At 38.3% G+C, this 21981-nt stretch overlaps 2 protein-coding genes across 2 annotated transcripts; both read right to left on the bottom strand.

Annotated features, from left to right (window-relative positions):
• Nucleotides 1-10372: 10372 nt before the first annotated feature.
• On the bottom strand, nucleotides 10373-11652 carry LOC133133411 (olfactory receptor 1G1-like). Its single transcript, XM_061249508.1, has 2 exons — nucleotides 10701-11652; nucleotides 10373-10389 (listed from the first exon to the last, which is right to left on the bottom strand). The coding sequence occupies exons 1-2, from the start codon at nucleotides 11650-11652 to the stop codon at nucleotides 10373-10375; spliced, it is 969 nt and encodes a 322-aa protein (XP_061105492.1).
• A 5730-nt stretch (nucleotides 11653-17382) lies between these two features.
• LOC133133410 (olfactory receptor 1468-like) lies at nucleotides 17383-19518 on the bottom strand. The gene is made up of 3 exons (XM_061249507.1): nucleotides 18553-19518; nucleotides 17644-17655; nucleotides 17383-17427 (listed from the first exon to the last, which is right to left on the bottom strand). The coding sequence occupies exons 1-3, from the start codon at nucleotides 19516-19518 to the stop codon at nucleotides 17383-17385; spliced, it is 1023 nt and encodes a 340-aa protein (XP_061105491.1).
• Between the last annotated feature and the right edge of the window lie 2463 nt (nucleotides 19519-21981).

The following is a 21981-nucleotide window of genomic DNA, read 5'->3' as shown; positions in this document are numbered from 1 at the left end:
GGTAGATTTTGTTTCTCCTCACCGTTTCTTTCCTTCTGAAAAAGCAGTCCTTTTAGACCTGAAAGAAAACAGGTTAACATGCAGTAATGACTTTGGGTTCATCAAATATTTAGTTATAAAAACCACAGAAACTCAGATTAAGTAATTCATTATTAATTATGGAATTAGTGGATTTTGTGTGTTTCAAATAAACTTATGAAAGAAATGTCCAGGGCTATCACTTTAGGAATTATACTTTGTCATTATTTTAATGATCACTTTTGTATTTCATAAAATACATGGAGTAATCAACTCTCCTTTGATTTCATGTAGTAAAATGATTAATATTTCCATTATTACTGTTCCTGTCATTACCTGTCATTATTGTTCATTTAGTCATTTTTGTAAATTATATTCTCTCCAATAACCAGGTGTCCTAAAACAGTTTTACCTGGTTCGTGAGCCCTTTTCTCATTATTTAACATTTTCTCTCGAGAAAGGGAGAGGTTGAATTGCTGTGCACGTCAAGCTATGCAGAAAATTGCAGCTCTTTGAAATTAATAAATTAATTAATAAATTAAGGTATAATACTTACCAATAACTAGGCAAACTTGCATAGACCAAATAGTTGTCAATATCTCTCATGCAGTATAGAATAACTCATTTTCTATTGTTTGGAAGCCACTGTCTTTTGCTCTTTTAGTAGATGTATGTCCTTTATCTTGATGATAGATGAGGTGGAAAAGATTGTGGTGAGTCAAAGCATTCACTGTCCTTCTTATATGCCGGTGTGTTGACACAGAGCAAAACCAAGGGAACAGAAAACAAAATAAATGCTCATGTATAATTAATGCAACATGATTACATTACATTTGCTGATGCTTTTCATCCAAAGCGACATACAGTTGATTAGACTAAGCCGGAGACAATCCCCCCCTGGAGCAATGTGTGGTCCCGGACCTTGTTTGGATCTCTGGACTCTTGGATTGTTTAAATTGTGGCAGATTGAACATCTGGAATCAGTGTTGGTCACGTGACATTCACAAGCCTAACCACCGGCACCCTAATGTCAGGCCCTCCTCCTTGTGAGGAACAAATTTGCCTCATGGAACCATATGCCTGTTAGATTGGATTTTCTGCCAATTCCATTTCTTTGGGAAAACACTAACTGTAATATTCTTCTCCTCATAGAAAGACTGATTTCCACAAATGGCTGTGTTGGCCACATCAATCTTGTGGTTGGTAAAATAATTGGCAAATGATGATCCAATGAATTTGCAGTGAGCATGGTTTCCACAGAAATGCAAACAATTCTAATGTTATTAGACTTCATATTTGAATTGCCTGTAAGATCAACGCTCCATTATCTCAGCTCCAAGTCTCAGCCCACAACAGCATTTTCAAAAATTCACTGAAAATCATTGGCTGCATCTGACAGGTCCCACAGTTGGGGTCCATCATCTTCAGTGAGCTGCACAGTTATTGGCACCTTTGATAAACATGTAACAAGTAAACAATACGGGAAACTAAATTACCACCAATTACTCACCAAGCACTTTATTAGTAATATTTTACTAGGATAATGTACTCATTCGTGCAATGCATACAATCATGTAGATACAGGCCAGGAGCTTCAGTTAATCTTCAAATCGAACATCAGAATGTGGAAAAAATTTGATTTAAGTCACTTTGACTGTGGATTGATTGAAGAGGATAGTAAGGTACACGTATAATTAATTCAATATAGTTTCAGTAAGTCTATTACTAGCACTCTGTTTCCATCCCTGAAAACTATACTACTATTATAACATTACTATACTAGCCCTGCTGCCATGTCTATTTGTTCTTTTTGTTTGAATAATTGAAATGTTATTTTGCATGTAATTGTCAATCATGGTTTTATGTATTTCATTTTTAGTACATATGTTTAAAATATGTATATTCTTGAAGTTATTCATTCAAGCAGAATAAAGTTGTGCATTTATCCTACTTGTAATGGCACACAAGACCTAGATTAAAAAATATTATCCAAAAATGTTGTTACAGTTGGTTAGTGCGTGTTTTTACAGCATTCCTGTTGTGTTCAAAACTACTGTTTACAATTGACAATTTATTTCTACAGCAATTTACAACTAACATATGATTCTGACCTACTTACTGTTGTTATATTATTGTAGCTGAGTTTGTGCTGATATGAAACAAAGATATGAAACACTTTGGAATCACTGTATTTAAAGTTGATAAAAATGACACAAACGTCAAAGCATGGCACAGTCACCAGTTATCCTCATTTTGCCCTCAGACCCCAGATGTTTAAGCAGGGGCGACATGGCTCAGGCAGTAAGAGCAGTCCCTGAGCAAGACACCTAACCCCTAAATGCTCCTGACGAGCTGGTCGGTGCCTTTCATGGCAGCCAATCACGTTGGTGTGTGTGAGTGTGTGTATGAATGGGTGAATGAGAAGCATCAATTGTACAGCGCTTTGGATAAAGGCACTATATAAATGCCAACCATTTAAGCATTTCATGCAAATAAGCTCAACTGAAACGAGCGTGACAGTGCTCCCGTAACTGCTATGCCCATGGTAATGGTCTTCCACAGTGGGGTAGTTTCTTTATTTATTCATTTATTTCCAGTAGTTAGTAGTAGTAAGGTATCCCCTGTTCTCTGAGTGTGGTTGTCTGAGTGGGAGGACCGAAGTGTAATTGGAAGCACGCCCAGGGGTTTCATTGGGTAACAAAAGGTAGGAAAAAGATAAAAAAGGAGTGTGAAGAGGAAAACTATATGAAAATGTACGGGGCTTTTCAAGCCAACCTGAAGAAGTTTGTTTTAACGTCACTGTACCTTATGCTCATGGTTCTCTAGCTTGCATAGCTTTTCAAGATCAACCATTTGAAATGCTAGCCAACATCAATACAACTTGGCAGTCAACAAAATAAGATCCAATCGAATCCGAGTCACTGAGTCGAGTCCCCATCTCTGTCCCAAAGAGGACACATTGGACATGATGTAAATAAATCATGCTTTAGAAAAGTGCGAAAGTACATTGCCTCTCTAACTTTAATATGCACAATTGCATATAACCTTTATAGTGCAGTACTCTTAGATTATGAATTCTTTGAGAGGTTTGAATCTTAAACAATCTGCAGTAGTGAGCACATGTTGTTTGACGCAGTGTAGACATTGTACATGGCTATAGCATGTTGGCAGAGATCTGTGCTGATACGTTGATGAAGAGTAGGCTGATGTTAATGTTAGAGCTGATCAATTTAATTTATTTAATGTCTTTTGAGGCTTTGATCAAATGCAAACATTTCACTTAGAACATCATTTTTGGTGATTAATGATATTATGTGTTTGTGAACTGCAGTTATAAAAAGTGAAAAAACATTTAATTACTGTATTTTAACACACACAGCCAACACATAATGTGTTCCAAGGCTTTTTATTCATATTTCTCTCTCCAAGGTCTTGGAATGAGAAAACAACCAAAAAACTAAATCACACATCACAAAAAAGATAAAATGTTTATATGAATATAAGCAGAACCTAATTGTATAACAAAAATGTACATACAACTCGCTTAACTATATGAATACATACACTCACTGAGCACTTTATGAGCAACACCAGCTTAATCATGTGATAATCTAATCAGCCAATTGTCTGGCAGCAGTGCAATGCATATAATTGTGCAGATTCGGGCCTGGAGCTTGAGTTAATGTTCACATCAACCATCAGAATGGGGGAAATGGGGGAAGAAATTTGATCTAAGTGACTTTGACTGTGGAATGCTTGCTGGCGCCAGACAGGGTGGTTTGAGTATCCCAAAAACTGTTGTTCTCCTGGGATTTTCACACATACTAGTCTCTAGAGTTTGCAAAGAATGGTGACAAAAACCAAAAAAATCCAGTGAGCAGCATTTCTGGGGGCAGAAACGCCTTGTTAATGAGAGAGGTCAGAGGAGAAGGGCCTGACTGGTCAAAGCTGACAGGAAGGTGACAGCAATGAACGAAAGTGGTATGCAGAAGAGCATCTCTGAACACCCAATGTGTCAAACCGCAGTTGGCCGGCTACAGCAGCAGAAGACTTAATAATTTTTTTTCAAAAACCTAATAAAGTGCTCACTGAGTGTAAATTTTATTTTAAGGCTTATGAACTGCTATTAAAAAACAGTGTCTCAAACCTGTTTTGTATATGTAACCCTTTTTTAATGAACATACGAGAACTAAATCAGAACTCTGCTGCTCGAGTGCTGACAAGGACCAGAAGAAGAGCACATATTACACTGATTCTAAAGTGCATACAGTGGTTAACAGTTTTTGTGTTGAAGTTATTTTACTAGTTTTTAAACCGCTGACAGGCCTTGCACCAGGCTACATGTCTGAAATGTTTTTACAGTATGAACCAGGACAGGCCCTCAAGACCTCTCTGAGTTACTTCTGAATGGTCCCTAAAAGTAGAACAAAAACCTTCGACAAAGCAGCATTTAGCAGTTCAGTCAGACAGCTCACAATTAATTGAACAATATGTATTCAGGTTTCATTTCAATGCAAACTTTGGCATCAAAGCACTGCTTCATGGGCTCCCTGTTGTAAGCGGGGCGAAACAGGGAGTGACACATTTATGAAGGCACAATTTAGGAATAACAGGACAATTCGAACCAAGGCAGCTAGCAAATAGGCAAAAGCATGCAATATGAGCAATGGCAGCATAGGAGTGACAGCATGCAAAAACAAGCTGCAGCAGAATTCTCGAGTTGTCTGCCCGAACTAGCTCCGCATCATGTATGTGCCTAGTCATTGGAACAACCTCCCTGAGGATCGGAGGGCAACGGAAAATCCTGACACTTTTAAATGTAAACTCGAAATTTTTCATTTTAGTCTGGCTTTCATTTCGGATGTCGTTGTTTTATGATTTTTATTTTATCGTTTTATTCCCTGATTTTAGTTGTGAACTTTATTTATTTATGTATTTAATACATCTTTATTTATTCTAGCATTCTTTATTTTTACATCTTTAAGTTTTGATCTATATCTTGGTATGGACTGTTTTTTCTGCACAGTCAATCTTCTTTCTTCTGTAAAGCTTTCTAATGGTTTCTCTGAATTCCTCTGTCTTCAGTGAGTAAATGATTGGATTCAGCATAGGAGGCAACATGGTCGTCAGAGACATGTTAACAATCCTGGCATACGGGTTAATAATAGGGCACATTGCATAGGTGAAACAAATAGGAAAGTAAAACACACTCACCAAGATCAAATGAGAGGTGCAGGTTTTCATGGCTTTGAGGCGTTCTGTGGCTTCAGAAATTTTGTATAATGCTCTGGCTATACAAATGTATGTGAGTACAATAAAAATTCCTGGAATCCAGAGAGTCATAATAGGATGTGCCCAATTAATCACCACACTTGGAGTGTTGTCATTGCAGGCCATATAGTGTATAGGCCCATGATCACAGAAAAAACTGTCTACCACAGTGGATTGGCAGAATGACAGTGTGTTGACAAAGCCCACTGCTACGAGAGTGATCATTCCTGCAAAAATCCATAACATGGTGGTGATCACCAATATTGATTTATTAGTCACAATCTCATTGTATCTCAGTGGAACACATATTGCAACACATCTATCATAGGACAAAACAGCGAGAGTGAAAGATTGTAGAGAGACAAAACAAATAACAAAATACATATTAGTCAAGCAGGCGTCAAAGGGGATTAACTGTGATTTAAGCAGGAAAGTGTCAATCGTCTGAGGAATGACTGCAGTGCTTCCACACAAGTCAGACACAGCCAAATTAAAAACTGCAATGTACTTTGCACTGTGAAGAGAGTGTTCAGTGTAAATCATAAACATGACAAAAGTATTTACCAGTACAGTCACAGCATAAATACAGCACAAGAAGCCATAGTAGTAGTTTGCGTTTAAAAGACCGGCAAAGCCACTTATGAAAAAGAACTTAGGACGCACAAAAGTGGCGTTTGGAAAGAATGCTGCTCTTAGGAGGGTCATGGTAGATTTTGTTTCTCCTCACCGTTTCTTTCCTTCTGAAAAAGCAGTCCTTTTAGACCTGAAAGAACAGGTTAACATGCAGTAATGACTTTTGGTTCATCAAATATTTAGTTATAAAAACCACAGAAACTCAGATTAAGTAATTCATTATTAATTATGGAATTAGTGGATTTTGTGTGTTTCAAATAAACTTATGAAAGAAATGTCCAGGGCTATCACTTTAGGAATTATACTTTGTCATTATTTTAATGATCACTTTTGTATTTCATAAAATACATAGAGTAATCAACTCTCCTTTGATTTCATGTAGTAAAATGATTAATATTTCCATTATTACTGTTCCTGTCATTACCTGTCATTATTGTTCATTTAGTCATTTTTGTAAATTATATTCTCTCCAGTAACCAGGTGTCTTAAAACAGTTTTACCTGGCTCGTGAGCCCTTTTCTGATTATTTAACATTTTCTCTCGAGAAAGGGAGAGGTTGAATTGCTGTGCACGTCAAGCTATGCAGAAAATTGCAGCTCTTTGAAATGAATAAATTAATTAATAAATTAAGGTATAATACTTACCAATAACTAGGCAAACTTGCATAGACCAAATAGCTGTCAATATCTCTCATGCAGTATAGAATAACTCATTTTCTATTGTTTGGACGCCACTGTCTTTTGCTCTTTTAGTAGATGTATGTCCTTTATCTTGATGATAGATGAGGTGGAAAAGATTGTGGTGAGTCAAAGCATTCACAGTCCTTCTTATATGCCGGTGTGTTGACACAGAGCAAAACACCAAGGGAACAGAAAACAAAATAAATGCTCATGTATAATTAATGCAACATGATTACATTATATTTGCTGATGCTTTTCATCCAAAGCGACATACAGTTGATTAGACTAAGCAGGAGACAATCCCCCCCCGGAGCAATGTGTGGTCCCGGGCCTTGCTCAAGGGCCCAACAGCTGTGCAGATCGAACCACTGACCTTGTGGGTTCCTGTGTGGTCCTGGGCCTTGCTCAAGGGCCCAACAGCTGTGCAGTTCGAACCACTGACCTTGTGGGTTCCTGTGTGGTCCTGGGCCTTGCTCAAGGGCCCAACAGCTGTGCAGTTCGAACCACTGACCTTGTGGGTTCCCGTCATGTACCCTAAACACTATCCTAAAGGCTGCCCCTCCATTGATTGTGATTTATTTTGTGTCCTTTGTTTGTGATATGTATTAATTTTGTTCATTATTTATTTACCTAGCACTGCAGGATTGTAAAATATTTGTTCTCACATTTTTCAAATAACTGCGAGCTGCGATACCATATGTCCTAACTTCTTGGTTGGGTTGTTTGGATCTCTGGACTCTTGGATTGTTTAAATTGTGGCAGATTGAACATCTGGAATCAGTGTTGTTCACGTGACATTCACAAGCCTAACCACCAGCACCCTAATGTCAGGCCCTCCTCCTTGTGAGGAACAAATTTGCCTCATGGAACCATATGCCTGTTAGATTGGATTTTCTGCCAATTACATTTCTTTGGGAAAACACTAACTGTAATATTCTTCTCCTCATAGAAAGATTGACTGATTTCCACAAAAGGCTGTGATGGCCACATCAATCTTGTGGTTATGTCAAAATAATTGGCAATTGATGATCCAATGAATTTGCAGTGAGCATGGTTTCCACAAAAATGCAAACAATTCTAATGTTATTAGACTTCATATTTGAATTGCCTGTAAGATCAACGCTCCATTATTAAAGTCTCAGCCCACAACAGCACATTCAAAAATTAACTGAAAATCACTGGCTGCATCAGACAGGTCCCACAGTTGGGGTCCATCATCTTCAGTGAGCTGCACAGTTATTGGCACCTTTGATAAACATGTAACAAGTAAACAATACGGGAAACTAAATTATGAGATATACACTCACCAAGCACTTTATTAGTAATATTTTACTAGGATAATGTACTCATTCATGAAATCATCTAACCAGCCAATTGTGTGACAGCAGTGCAATGCATACAATCATGTAGATACAGGCCAGGAGCTTCAGTTAATCTTCAAATCAAACATCAAAATGTGGAAAACATTTGATTTAAGTCACTTTGACTGTGGATTGATTGAAGAGGATAGTAAGGTACACGTATAATTAATTCAATATAGTTTCAGTAAGTCTATTACTAGCAATCTGTTTCCATCCCTGAAAACTATGGCACAGTCACCAGTTATCCTCATTTTACCCTCAGACCCCAGATGTTTAAGCAGGGGCGACATGGCTCAGGCAGTAAGAGCAGTCGTCTGGCAGTCGGAGGGTTGCCGGTTTGATCCCCCGCCCGGGCTGTGTTGAAGTGTCCCTGAGCAAGACACCTAACCCCTAAATGCTCCTGATGAGCTGGTCGGTACCTTGCATGGCAGCCAATCGCCGTTGGTGTGTGTGAGTGTGTGTATGAATGGGTGAATGAGAAGCATCAATTGTACAGCGCTTTGGATAAAGACACTATATAAATGCCAAGCATTTCATGCAAATAAGCTCAACTGAAACGAGCGTGACAGTGCTCCCGTAACTGCTATGCCCATTGGTAATGGTCTTCCACAGTGGGGTAGTTTCTTTATTTATTCATTTATTTCCAGTAGTTAGTAGTAGTAAGGTATCCCCTGTTCTCTGAGTGTGGTTGTCTGAGTGGGAGGACAGCAGTGTAATTGGAAACACGCCCAGGGGTATCATTGGGTAACAACAGGTAGGAAAAAGATAAAAAAAGGAGTGTGAAGAGGATAGCGGGGTCTCAGACCACGAAGGAGTGTGGTTACTACTAATTTGAGTTCCATGCTAGACAGTTAGTCATCCCACCTTTTTATTTTCACCCCAAATTAAATGATAAAGCCAATATCAAGGCAGCTCTCTGCTACCATATGTTGGCTGATTTGGCTGAGAAAAACATAACACAAAGCCGACAGATGGTTCCCAAGGCTTTTTATTCATCTTTCTGTCTCCCCAAGGTCTTGGCAAGAGAAGCCAATCAAAAAAACAATATCGGACATCACAGAAAACGTAAAATATTCATATAATTATAAGCAGACCCAAATTGTAGAACAAAACTGTGTCAAGTATAAAACAATATATATCGAATAAACAATGTACAACTAGCTTAACTATATGAATACACATAATAACCACTTTATTTGTTATGTGTGTATGTATGTGCATGCATGTCATTATGTGAACCACTTTGTAAATTCCATGTTTTGAAAAGTAATATATAAATAAAATTTTACTTTGTTACTTATGACTTACTATGTCTGATCGGTACATGGTTAAAGCACAAGCATATGGCATAATAAAATATAACAGTAAATGACAGATTACTGTCAGTCTTATCATAATTCTTGCATACTGGATAAGTACCCATTGATGCTTTAACTTCAACATTACATCAACAGGCTGTAAATGAGAAATATATTTGGTCTCCTGGAGTCGTATTTGGTTTTCAATATTCGAGATGTCTACTCTGGCAGATAACATGGTGGCAACAGGCAAAGGTGAACCACGACAGGCCCTCACATCCTCTCAGAGTAACCTCTTAATAGGCCCTAAAAGTTGAACAAAAACCTTCGGCAAGGGAGCATTTAGCTGTTCAGTCTGACAACTCACGATTAATTAAACAATATTTATTCAGTTTTAATTTAAATGCAAACTTTAGAGTCAAAGCTCTGTCTCATATCACTCACTGTCTCCATATAAAACAGGGAGCGAAATATTTCTGAAGGCATGATTTAGGAATTAGCAGGATAACTCCACCAAATGCAGCAGAAAGAGCTATGGCTTTAGTATGGAGAATGAGCCAGGCAGTGCGATGGCTTTAGCATGCAGAATGAGCCAGGCAGTGCTATGGCTTTAGCATGCAGAATGAGCCAGGTAGTGCAATGGCTTTAGCATGCAGAATGAGCCAGGCAGTGCGATGGCTTTAGCATGCAGAATGAGCCAGGCAGCGCTATGGCTTTAGCATGCAGAATGAGCCAGGCAGTGCTATGGCTTTAGCATGCAGAATGAGCCAGGCAGTGCTATGGCTTTAGTATGGAGAAAGAGCCAGGCAGCGCTATGGCTTTAGCATGCAGAATGAGCCAGGCAGCGCTATGGCTTTAGCATGCAGAATGAGCCAGGCAGCGCTATGGCTTTAGCATGCAGAATGAGCCAGGCAGCAGGGCAGCTTTTGCATGATTTCCAGAGCTGGGTAATTCAGAAATGCAGTTAGCAGTGTGGCAGCGCAGTGCGATAGGAGCAAGGGCCTGAACAGGTAAGGATAGTGCTTTATATTTCCCCTCCCATTAGATGTAAGCGCATCGAGTTGCCTGCCCTGAACTAGCTCTGCAGGCTTCACGTCATTTATGTGCCTAGTCATTGGAACAACCTCCCTGAGAATCGGAGGGCAACCGAAAATCTTAACACTTTTAAACGTGAGCTCAAAACCGGCTTTTATTTAGCATGTCGTTGTTTCATGATAATCATTTTATTTTTTATTGTTTTACCATTTTGGGTTTTATTCCCCGATTTTAATTGTGAGCTTCTATTTTATTTTTCAATGTATTTAATCTTTATTTATTTTAGCATTCTTCATTTTAACATCTTAAAGTTTTAATCTAAGTTTTATTGTGTATTACTTGTCATTGTTTTATTGTTTTGCCTTCTGTTGAATGATGAAAAGATTTTTTTATTTTTTCTGTACTGTGTATCTTCTTTCTTCTGTAAAACTTTTTAATGGTTTCTGTGAATTCCTCTGTCTTCAGAGAGTAAATTATTGGATTCAGCACAGGCGGCAAGATGGTCGCCAGAGACATGTTAATAATCCGGACATTCTGCTCAATGAACTCACACATTGCATAAGTGATACAAATGGGAAGGTAAAACACACTCACCAGGATCAAATGAGAGGTGCAGGTTTTCATGGCTTTGAGGCGCTCTGTGGCTTCTGCGATTTTTGACAACGCTCTGCCTATACAAATGTACGTACCGATGATAAAAAGTCCTGGAAGCCATAGAGTCATAATAGGATGTACCCAGTGAATCACTTCACTTGGAAAGTTGTCATTGCATGCCAGGCAGTGCATGGGCCCGTGATCACAGAAATAACTGTTTACCACAGTGGATTTGCAGAATGACAGTGTGTTGATAAAACTCACAGCTATGAGAGTGGCCATTCCTGAAAAAATCCATAATGTGGCTGTGATCATCAATATTGATTTACTAGTCACAATCTCATTGTATCTCAGTGGAAAGCATATAGCAACATATCTGTCATAGGAAAGGACAGTTAGAGTGAAAGACTGCATAGAGATAAACAAAAAAACAAAAAACATGTTAGTCAAGCAGGCGTCAAAGGGGATTAAATGTGATTTAAGCAGGAAGGTGTCAATCATCTGAGGAATGACTGCAGTGCTTCCACACAAGTCAGACAAAGCCAAATTAAAAACTGCAATATATTTTGGACTGTGGAGACAGTGGTCAGTGTAAATCATAAACAAGACAAAAGTGTTTACCACTACAGTCAGAGCATAAACAAAGCAAAGGAAGCCATAGTAGTATTCTATGTGTGGAATACCAGCAAAACCACTTATATAAAAGAAATCAGGATGCACAATAGTGGCATTCGTAAAGTAGGCTGATTTCAGGAGGCTCATGGCACGTTTGTTTGCTCCTCACAGTTTCTCACCAGTTTTCTCAATCAGCCCTTTAGGACCTAAAAATAAGCAACAGATTACCATGCAGTAATTGATTCCTCAAATACTACAAAGTTAACAAATATTTTGGTACAAAAACCACAGATGCTCAGATTAATTAATTCTTCATTATTAAATTAATTGATCTTGTGTGTCTCAACAACAAAAAATAAAACAATAATAATAATAATAATACATAGTGCCGAGTACTCAAGTCCCGTTTGATTTCATATTGTAAAAGGATTAATATTTCCATTATTACTGTTCCTTTCATTATTGTTCATTCAGTCATTTTTGAAAATTATATTCTCTACAATAAACAGGTGTCCTATAACGTTTGTACCTAGCTGGAGAGCCCTTTTCTCTTTGTTTTACAAGAAGGAAACAGAAAGGTTTAAAAGATATATGCATGTCAGGTCCATGTTTTTGCTATTAAATGTTTTTCTATAGAAATAGAAGTATTATTCTAACTAAAGACATTTTTGTTGCATTTTTAACTTATCTTATATTCAAATTTAAATTGGAATAATTGCTATGCACATCGGGTTAAGTTGAAAATTGCAGCTCTTTCATATAAATAAACAAAGGAATACATTAAAGTGTGTCTAATACTTACCAAGGCTAACTTGCATAGACCAAATAGTTCTCAGTATCTCTCATGTAGGATAACTCATTTTCTATTGTTTGGAAGCCACTGTCTTTTGATTGTTTTATTTTGGTAGATGGTAGATGAATGTCCTTTATCTTGATGACAGATCAGTTGGAAGAGACTGTGGTGAGTCAAAGCATTCACTGTCCTTCTTATATCCCGGAGTGTTGGCACAGAGGAAAACACCAAGGAAACAGAAAACAAAAGAAATGCTCATGTATAATTAATACAACATGCTATAATTGATTTTCTGTCCCTTGTTTTGGATTTGTATTAATTTATTTCATTATTTATTTATGGGACTCCGCACAGCAGGATTTAAAAATCTTTTTTTCTCACCTTTTTCAAAAAACAGTGAGCTAATATAGTATGTCCAAGAATGACCAAACTTGGTTGGTTTGTTTGGGTCTCTGGATTGTGCTTGAACACCTGGAATCACCGTTGTGCATGTGACAAAATTCAACATTCACAAGCAAACCCTAATGTCAGAAAATGTGGTGTAAGGGCCCTCCTTTTTGTGAGAAACACATTAGGCCCGTGGAACCATATGCCTGCCATATTGGATTTTCTACCAGTTCCAATTTTTTAAAACACTTATTGTAAAATACTTCTCCTCCTTGAAATGTTGACTTTTTTTTTTTTGCTTTAGTTGAAGTACATCACTTTTCTAATTATTATTTCCAAATAATGGGCAAACGATGATCCAATGAATCCGCAGTGGGCATGGCTTACCACAAAAAAATGATTTCCAAAAAGTTATTCCCTTGATATTTTCATTGCCAGTATGATCAACAGCTGTTCTTAAAATCTAAGCCCAGTAAAACATTTTTGAAAAATTCACTGAAAATCATTGGCTGCATCAGACAGGTCCCACAGTTGGGGTCCATCATCTTCAGTGAGCTCCACAATTATTATAAATGTAAAAAATATATTTCCCCAAAAAAACATTTAATTATTGGCACCCCTGGTTTAATACTTTGTGCACACCTGGCAAAGATGATAACCATGATTTGTTTTCCTATAACTTATGGGCCCCCCCTCTTTAGTTCAGACCATCGGTTTTTGATGGAATTTTACTCTGGACATTGAGATGTCCATTATAGAGCATGGATGTTATTTTCACGTCACGATTTCTGTGTGGATGTTGATGTGTGTTTGGAGTCATTGTTGGACTCAAGTCTCATCATCCTGGCAGATTTTCGGACAAAATTTCCTGATACTTGGCTGAATTCATCGTGCCATTGGTCTTACATAGTGCCCCTGGACCACTGCAACAAAATATCTCCACATCATTAATGACCCCCCTCCATATTTGACAGTAGAAATTAGGTGCTTTTCATTGTAACCATGCCTATTTTGCCATCAAACATGTTGATTTGGTGTATGGCCAAAACATTACATTTTTGTCACATCTGACCGTAGCACTCTCTTCCGGTCATGATGGAGTGCTACAGTTTGTAGTCCTAAAACTCGGAAAACAGTTAGCATTTTGAGCCACGGGTTTCCTTGGTAGATTCCTTCATGCTTTTTTCCCATAGGGAATTTGATTTCTGACGAATATGTGATGCAGCGTGGCCTGGGGGTAACATCACGCAGCTCAGTTTTACAGAATACTTTGGTCAAAAATTAGGTGCAGATAAAATCCAGTCTGGTCGTACTTCCTGTTGGTCCGCTGCATTCTTCTTTGCGGGTGCATCAGCTGTAACTTCGCAAATGAAGTGGTGGCGAAAATGACGTTTGTGTCTGTTGACCGTTCCCTAGCACTCACCACTCTAGCGACCACGGTCAGAACATTCCTTCAAGATGCCGCTACCCATAATGTAAACTAATTGTGTTCCGAACTGAAGAACAGAAGAACAGAAGTCCGTTCAATGGTCGTTTTTCTCCCGAGAAATGTGGTTTATCGTTATGGTTGCTTATTGGCTATCACAGACACTAAAACACTGATTGATGTGAGTTGGACCAATATTTATGGAGAAAAAACGACAAATAACTGCACACCATCCCGATGTTGGGAAGGCCGTGTTTGCTCACGATGGTCCGAACACCTATTCACTCTGTTATCCAGTTTGGTTCGTAGTCTGTGGTTAGCAACAGCATCCCCACCACAATGTCACAGTGGATCACCATTAGCATGTCACAGTATGCTGACCCGGGATTGGGTAAGTTTTCACGAATATGGAAGGAATTAGACTTTACACACACACAGAACAACCGACGCTGATCTGGAAGTGTTTTTTCTTTTCTTTTTTTTCATGAAAGTTGCACTGTTTGGCACATAGTGAGCTAACTTGGTGAGTTCACGTTACCATTAGGCTTTGATAATGTGCTTTGATAATGGCAACATACATTTCAATTGTGAATAAAAATAACAACGTGGGAGAAATACAAAGTAAACCATGTAACATTATGGTACAACTATAGCTAACGTTAGCCACTAAACATTCCTCTGGAGATGTTTTTCAGGCGAAATCTGCATTTGGTTGAAAAGTAAAGCTTTTCCCAGCTATATCCTGGCAAACTGTGAGCTATATTGGGGTATTGGGTTATAGGTTAGCTTGTTTATGTCAAAATGGTTCTTTTAGCTTTAGCTAGCTAGTTGGCTCAGGCTGCCAAATTATATGGTGTGATTGTAGCCTAAAATAAAAATATGCTTTACTTTCGGTTGTCAGTTGCATTTTAGGTGGCACTTCAAGGTAAAACATAGCTAAAAGATCAGCTAGCCAAGTTGGTTTACTTTGAAGCGAAGTTAGTTAACTTAGCTAGACTAATGTAGACTCACTGTGTTCCGAACAGAACACAGGGAAGCGATCATTTCCACTTGAAGTTAACATCCATTCAATGGTAGTTTTTCTCCTGTGGAATGTAATTTATGATTATGGTTGCTTACTGGGGCGGCACGGATGGTGCAGTGGGTAGCACTGTCGCCTCACAGCAAGGAGGTCCTGGGTTCGAATCCCCGTCGACCGGGGCCTCTCTGTGCGGAGTTTGCATGTTCTCCCCGTGTCTGCGTGGGTTTCCTCCGGGTACTCCGGTTTCCTCCCACAGTCCAAAGACATGCAGGTTAGGCTGATTGGAGAGTCTAAATTGCCCGTAGGTATGAGTGTGTGAGTGAATGGTGTGTGTGCCCTGCGATGGACTGGCGACCTGTCCAGGGTGTATTTCTGCCTTTCGCCCAATGTATGCTGGGATAGGCTCCAGCCCCCCTGCGACCCTGTTCAGGATAAGCGGGATCAGATAATGGATGGATGGATGGGTTGCTTACTGGTGATCCCAGAAACAAAAAAAAACCCTTGGATTCATGTCAATTATTTGGAAGGCCGTGTCAGCTCACAATGTTCCGAATACCTATTCCCATGGTCTATGATTAACATAAGTTTAAGAGAGTTTCACGCTTTGGCCTGTGAGATGAGTTACAGTGCTGTCTTTGTGTGGGTATTTCCATAGTTCATACCATTTCTGTTCTTTTGGCTCTGTAGAGCCCGAGTGCCAACGACAGAGACATAGGCGAAACCAGAGATTCCAATCAAAGTCTTTATTGACTTTCAGGCGGGTAAAAGAGGTGAAGGTTGATTGCAGAAAAGCACTTTTTTGGGAAAGTGCGTCAGCCTTGACGTTCCTGGAGCCAGGCTGGTAGGTGAGGTTGAAGTGGAACCTGTTAAAAAACCGGGACCACCAGGCCTGGCAGGGGTTAACACGAGGCCCAGAGTTGTGCCAATGACATAGGCTAAACAATAGGCTTTCCAAAATAAACATTTTGGAACATCATTAAGAAGAAAGAGAGCTCTGATGTAAAATGTTATTCACAATTTCGTTTAATTAGTTTGATTTTATTTACAATAATTGTTCAGGGTGTTAGTTTTCCCAGATGTTTGAACATAATATATAGATTAATATCTGTGTTTTTATTATATGCAGCCGTTTTTCTTCATTTTCATTAAGGGTGCCAATTATCATAGAGTGTGTTTTCCCACTATTGCTTATGCTGCTGGGCCCCTGGGAATCACTGCTTGCAGCTATAATTATTTACTCTATGTGTCTGGAGGCTGCAACTGTGCATCACAGCTATTATTTTAGCTTCATGTAGGTATGTGAGATCCCGAAATATGATATGATATGTGATAATATTTTTTATTTCCATCCTTGGATAGCATACTACTAGTTTGCCGACATTAACTTTATGTATCTAAAAGTATATTGTCGTATAGTTATGTTCAGTACACTTAAAGTGCAGATAATGGAGTACATAAAGTATGTATTAAACATACATAGAACGTTTCTAAAAAGTACCCTTTTGGTACACATTATGAAATGGCAAAAAATCAACTTCCGTGTGTTTTTTTTTTTTGTTGTTCCATTTGACCATAACATCAATTCTACAATTACTTTTGTCAAGTTTAACCTTGACCTATTATTTTTCGGCAATTGTCATTTATAAACAATTTTATCCCATTATCCCTATCCCATTATCCTGAAAAAAACTTCCCCTTCACCTGTCACCCACCCCAAACTCCCTCTCCACACCCTCTGTTGTGTTGTCAACGGTGTTTCCCCTGTCTTCCTCAGAAATATTCACTCAGATGAGAGATCCCTTGGGACTTCTCCAAAGGAAGTTCTCTATTTATATGTAAGCATCACAAACATATTTTTGTTGTAAAACATCAACCTTGTTTGGCATAAAATCTCAAGAACTGTTCTTGCCGATGTGCAACATGCTCTGTGTGCCTAACCGATTACATTGTTGGAAACGTAATGTGATTAGGTCAAATGTTTTTTAGGCGTCACTTCTATAGCATTCCCGTAGTCAGTTCTTTGATGAGTTGAAGTAATACTGAATTTTCTGATGCACGGATGGGGGTACTGCATTTTCTCTGCAACTACATTAATGGTAACTACTGGTCAGAAACAGCTGCACTTTGGCTATGTTCGAGAGAGCCCATACAAAACTTAACATAGACATTAGCATTTATATGTCCAAGTACTATTGTAGAAGGCAAAATAGACAACAAAGGTAATTGCTCTTGATTAATTAACTACCCCTGTCAGGGCATGATGTCCTGGGGGTTCTCTACACACTTGCTGAAAATCTAAAGTAGACACAATTGGAACAGAGTCTGATGCGATTGGGTTTATTGCATATGACTCAAGAGTAACAGACAAGAACCCGAGCTGTTCTGCACAGAACAATTACATACAAACAGTTTCTCATGTATTCCCAAGACAGACTAAGCCCTTCCCCAAACAAATGCTGTCTGCATCTGCTCAAAATCTTCTTCCCTTATTACGAAAAAACAAGTGTTCACTTCCCTCTGCCTCTGTTGGCGCTGATAATATATTACATTAAGTGGTCACTGGTGATACATTTGTTAGATGACGATAATCTTATTGTATGAGTGACCACTGGACTTGGTTTGATCACAGTAATTGAATAAGTGACAGTGTTCTTATCATGATTAGACTAACCTCACATTTTTACCCTACTCCCACATCTGGCTCTCTTTACACAGGAAAGAACAGAGATACATCTGAAAATATTCACAGCAAACAGCTGAAATTTAGGCTGTATTTTTGGTGAATAACTAATACAAATTTCTTCTTAAGACATTAAACTTCCACACTCCAGAACAAGTAAACAATGGATATTCTTTCTATGAGGTTGCACATTTTTGGAAACTTCTGAGAGACTGTTATGCATTTGGTCCGCTGGACACTTATTGTGAAAAGGAAACTGACATTAATAGGGTTGAGTGAGTACTGCATTATCCGTATCCATATCCGTTGGCCACTCGTACTCGGAAGTGGGCGTGACGTAACCCGGGAGTGGTGCTGTTTAAACAGTCCCCCGTACTACATTATTATTTGCAGTAAATTTAAACCAAGACTTTCACCTGAAGCACAACTACTATAGTTTTGCACTCTGTTATGCAGGTAAATATCCACAAAGTCTTTCTCTCGTTAATCTTTACATTAATTAATAACAATTTTACAAGGAACACTTTTGGATGTCTGTGTTCGTAATAAACATTGCCTCAAACATGTTTTGTATATATAGCTATTTTTATGAAAAAGCCACTATAACTATAAATGTAGTAACCTTTTATTGGAGTCCAAGTCTGATCTATCATCAGTTGAGTGGAGGGGTGAAAAAAATAACATCGCCAAACTTGCTCTTCAGTCATTTGCGATGAAACATTTATTCATTTATTCCATACAGTAATGTGTATCTTATTTCGTCTGTACAGCTTTTTAATGGATTCTCTGAATTCTTCTGTCATCAGTGAGTAGATGATTGGATTCAGCATAGGTGGCAGGGCAGTCGCCAGAGACATGTTAATGATCCTGGCGTTTGGGTGAGTGATTGAGAACAGTGCAAAGGAGAAGCACAAAGGAAGATAAAACACACTCACCAAGATCAAATGAGAGCTGCAGGTTTTCATGGCTTTGAAACGGTCAGAGGCTGTTGCGATTTTCAATAATGCTCTGGCTATACAGGTGTATGTGCCGATGATAAAAAGTACTGGAATCCAAAGAATTATAACAGGATTTATCCAATTAATCAGAATACTTATACTGTTATCATTGCACGCTAAATGTGGCAAGGGTCCGGGATCACAGAAATAACTGTGTATCACATTGGACTTGCAGAATGACAGTCTGGTGAAAAAAATCAGAGCTAAAAGAATGCCCAGTGCTCCAATAATCCATAATATGACTGTGATGACCAACATTGATTTCTTAGTCACAATCTCATTGTATCTCAGTGGAAAGCATATTGCAACACATCGATCATAGGACAGAAGAGTTAGAGTGAAAGACTGCATATGGAGAAACCAAAAAACAAAAAACATATTTGTCAAGCAGGCCTCAAAGGAGATTAAGTGTGATTTAAACAGGAAGGTGTCAATCAACTGAGGAATGAATGCAGTGCTTTCACATAAATCGGCTACAGCCAAATTAAAAACTGCTATATATTTTGGACTGTGAAGACACTGGTCAGTGTAAATCACAAACATGATAAAAGTGTTTCCCAGTAGAGTCAGAGCATAAACGAAACACAAGAAGACATAATAGTATTTTGTGTGGGGAATACCAGCAAAACCAGTGATGAAAAAAAAGTCAGGTTTCACAATATTGTCAACCGTGGTGTTTTTAAAGAAGGCTGAATTCGGGGGGCTCATGACAGGTTTGTTTGCTCCTCACTGTTTCTCACTCTGAAAAACCTGTCCTTTAGGACCTGAAAATAGACAACGTTAATCTGCAGCAATGAATTCCTCAAACACTACAAAGTGGTTATTATGTAATATGTGGTTGCACAAACCACAGATTATTTCAATAAAAATATATAGATTTCATATATAATTCAGTCAACCTGTTCATGAGTTACTGAACGAGATTTGATCAAATCTGCCTTGTCATACTTTAAACTAAAACATTTACATTTAAATAAATTAATAGGCATTAAATAGTTAATAGGCACGTCTAGGGAGTCTCTCCAAGCCCCTGCATCTTTGGCCATCTATTTCAATTATTATTGTTCCAGTCATTTGCATCAGCACGGCCAACACTGTAGCCAGAACAAATCCAAATGATCAGCACAGATGGCTTTCAGCTCGTTGGAGTTAGCCAGCCCATCAGAACAGAAGTTCATTGATATCAATGAGCCTTAAAGTCACAGCCCCTGTTTTTTGTAAAAACTCATGAGAGGCACTGGAGAATGGACATTTGAAACAGGATAGATATCGTTTTTGTTACTTAAGTGCACAAAAACGCTTTTTTATGGATATCAGGGCCTGAAATAAATCATGGAAAATACACAATATGGGATCTTTAATGTTCTTTCATTCATTTTGGCAAATTATATTACGCACAATACTGGGTCAGTTTTACCTGGTTGGTTGTGGTTTTCTCACTTTTAACCCCTCAAATGGTCTCTGCAGCAGAACACATAAGAATCATGTAAAACATTTCATTCAATTTCAATTACTTTGAATGACTGTACTTTTCCATTTTAAGAGGTTCATGATTAGCAAAATTTAAAAATTATAAATGCAAATTCATTTTCCTTCAAAAATCTAGAAAGGGAAAGGTTTGAAAAATATGGCAGGTCTTATGTTTTTTCTCAGACATATTTGGTTCTTCTTTACTTTTTTTAAATGCAATGAAATTATTTTAGATTCAATAGATTCAATAGCAGTTCATGCTAAGTATACAATTTCAGCCCTAAATAAAGGAATAAATGAAGTCTAAAACTTACCAATAACTTCATGAAAACTTGCACAGACCAGAGATATTGTCAATGCACCTATCTCTCATACAGAAGAACTCTTTGTCCGTTGTTAGTAAGTCAGCATCATTCAGTATTTCTCTTTTAGTAGACGTATGTCCTTGAACTTGACGATACATCATTTGGAAAAGACTGTAGTGAGCCAAAGTGTTCAAAGTTGTTCTTATATCCCGGAGTGTGGACACAGAGCATTACCCCAAGGGAACAGGACACAACCAAAATGCTCATGTATAATTAATTCAACATGATGCAATGGCAACAGCTGACTTTGTCTCCTTGTTTGGCATTTTTATGTATTTATTTATTCGACTAACCGCTGCCATCTTTTTTGCTTTCTCTCCCTTCTGAAATTGCTGTGAACTGATATTTCTTAGAATCATCAAACTTGGTTAGATTGTTTAAATGATGCAGTTTGAACACCTGGTGGTGCTGTAGTGCACGTGACAAAATTTTGACATTCACCAGCCTGGCCCACACACCCCATGGGGCGCCACCACCTGTCTAACAGTAGTATTGCAGAGTGAATGCCACTCCACCATTACTCAGAGTAATTCCAAGGCAACTCCACTTCTTAGAATTTCCCAAAACAACACACCCATTGCAAGGGTTCTGGTCCAGAAAGCAAGTTATCCTGACCAATCCCTAAACCTATTCAATTTTATTATGGAAAATCTTGAATTCCAAGATCATCAGTTCCGAATACGAGGATCAGAGAATGCCTATGACAATTATGGTAACCTATTCCCTTCTGAGCTTGGTGGAATAAATTAGGCAGATGTGGCCACAGTGAACTTTATCTGACCATGTGCTGTACAACACTATCCCCTTAGAAAATGGCGAAAAGCCTGGCAGCAATGTTAGCAGTGATTAGCTGAAGCCAATTTCTAGTGGAAAAAAACTAGGCAATGGAGATATACCAGACGACTGGAAACAAGGTAATATAATACCAATATATAAGAACAAAAACCACACTGAGCCAGAAAATTACAGGCCTGTCACTTTAACTTGCACCACATGCAAAATACTGGAATCTATCATGAGAGAAAAACTGGAATTATTTCTTGAAAATAATAACATTCTGAGGGGCAGCCAACATGTTTTTCAGAAAGGGTAGATCATTAGCATTCTTTGAGGACAGCCGAAGTGTTTTGATGTAACCAAACTGGGAGGTTTAGCTAACAGTTTGGAATTACTAAAGTAATCCAGGAAGATTTAAACAGAAGTGAGTGGAAACCTGGCAAATTAAATAAAATAAAACTAAATGTAACGTTATACGTACAAATGGGAAATGGATTATTATGGGTGGTACAAAATTGGAATGTGCTGAAGTTGAAAAAGACTTTGGGCTACTAGTTTA

This window comes from Conger conger, chromosome 7 (assembly GCF_963514075.1).
Source record: "Conger conger chromosome 7, fConCon1.1, whole genome shotgun sequence".
NCBI lineage: Eukaryota > Metazoa > Chordata > Actinopteri > Anguilliformes > Congridae > Conger > Conger conger.
Note: the sequence above shows the minus strand (reverse complement) of the source record. Positions and strands in the feature narration are given on the sequence as shown.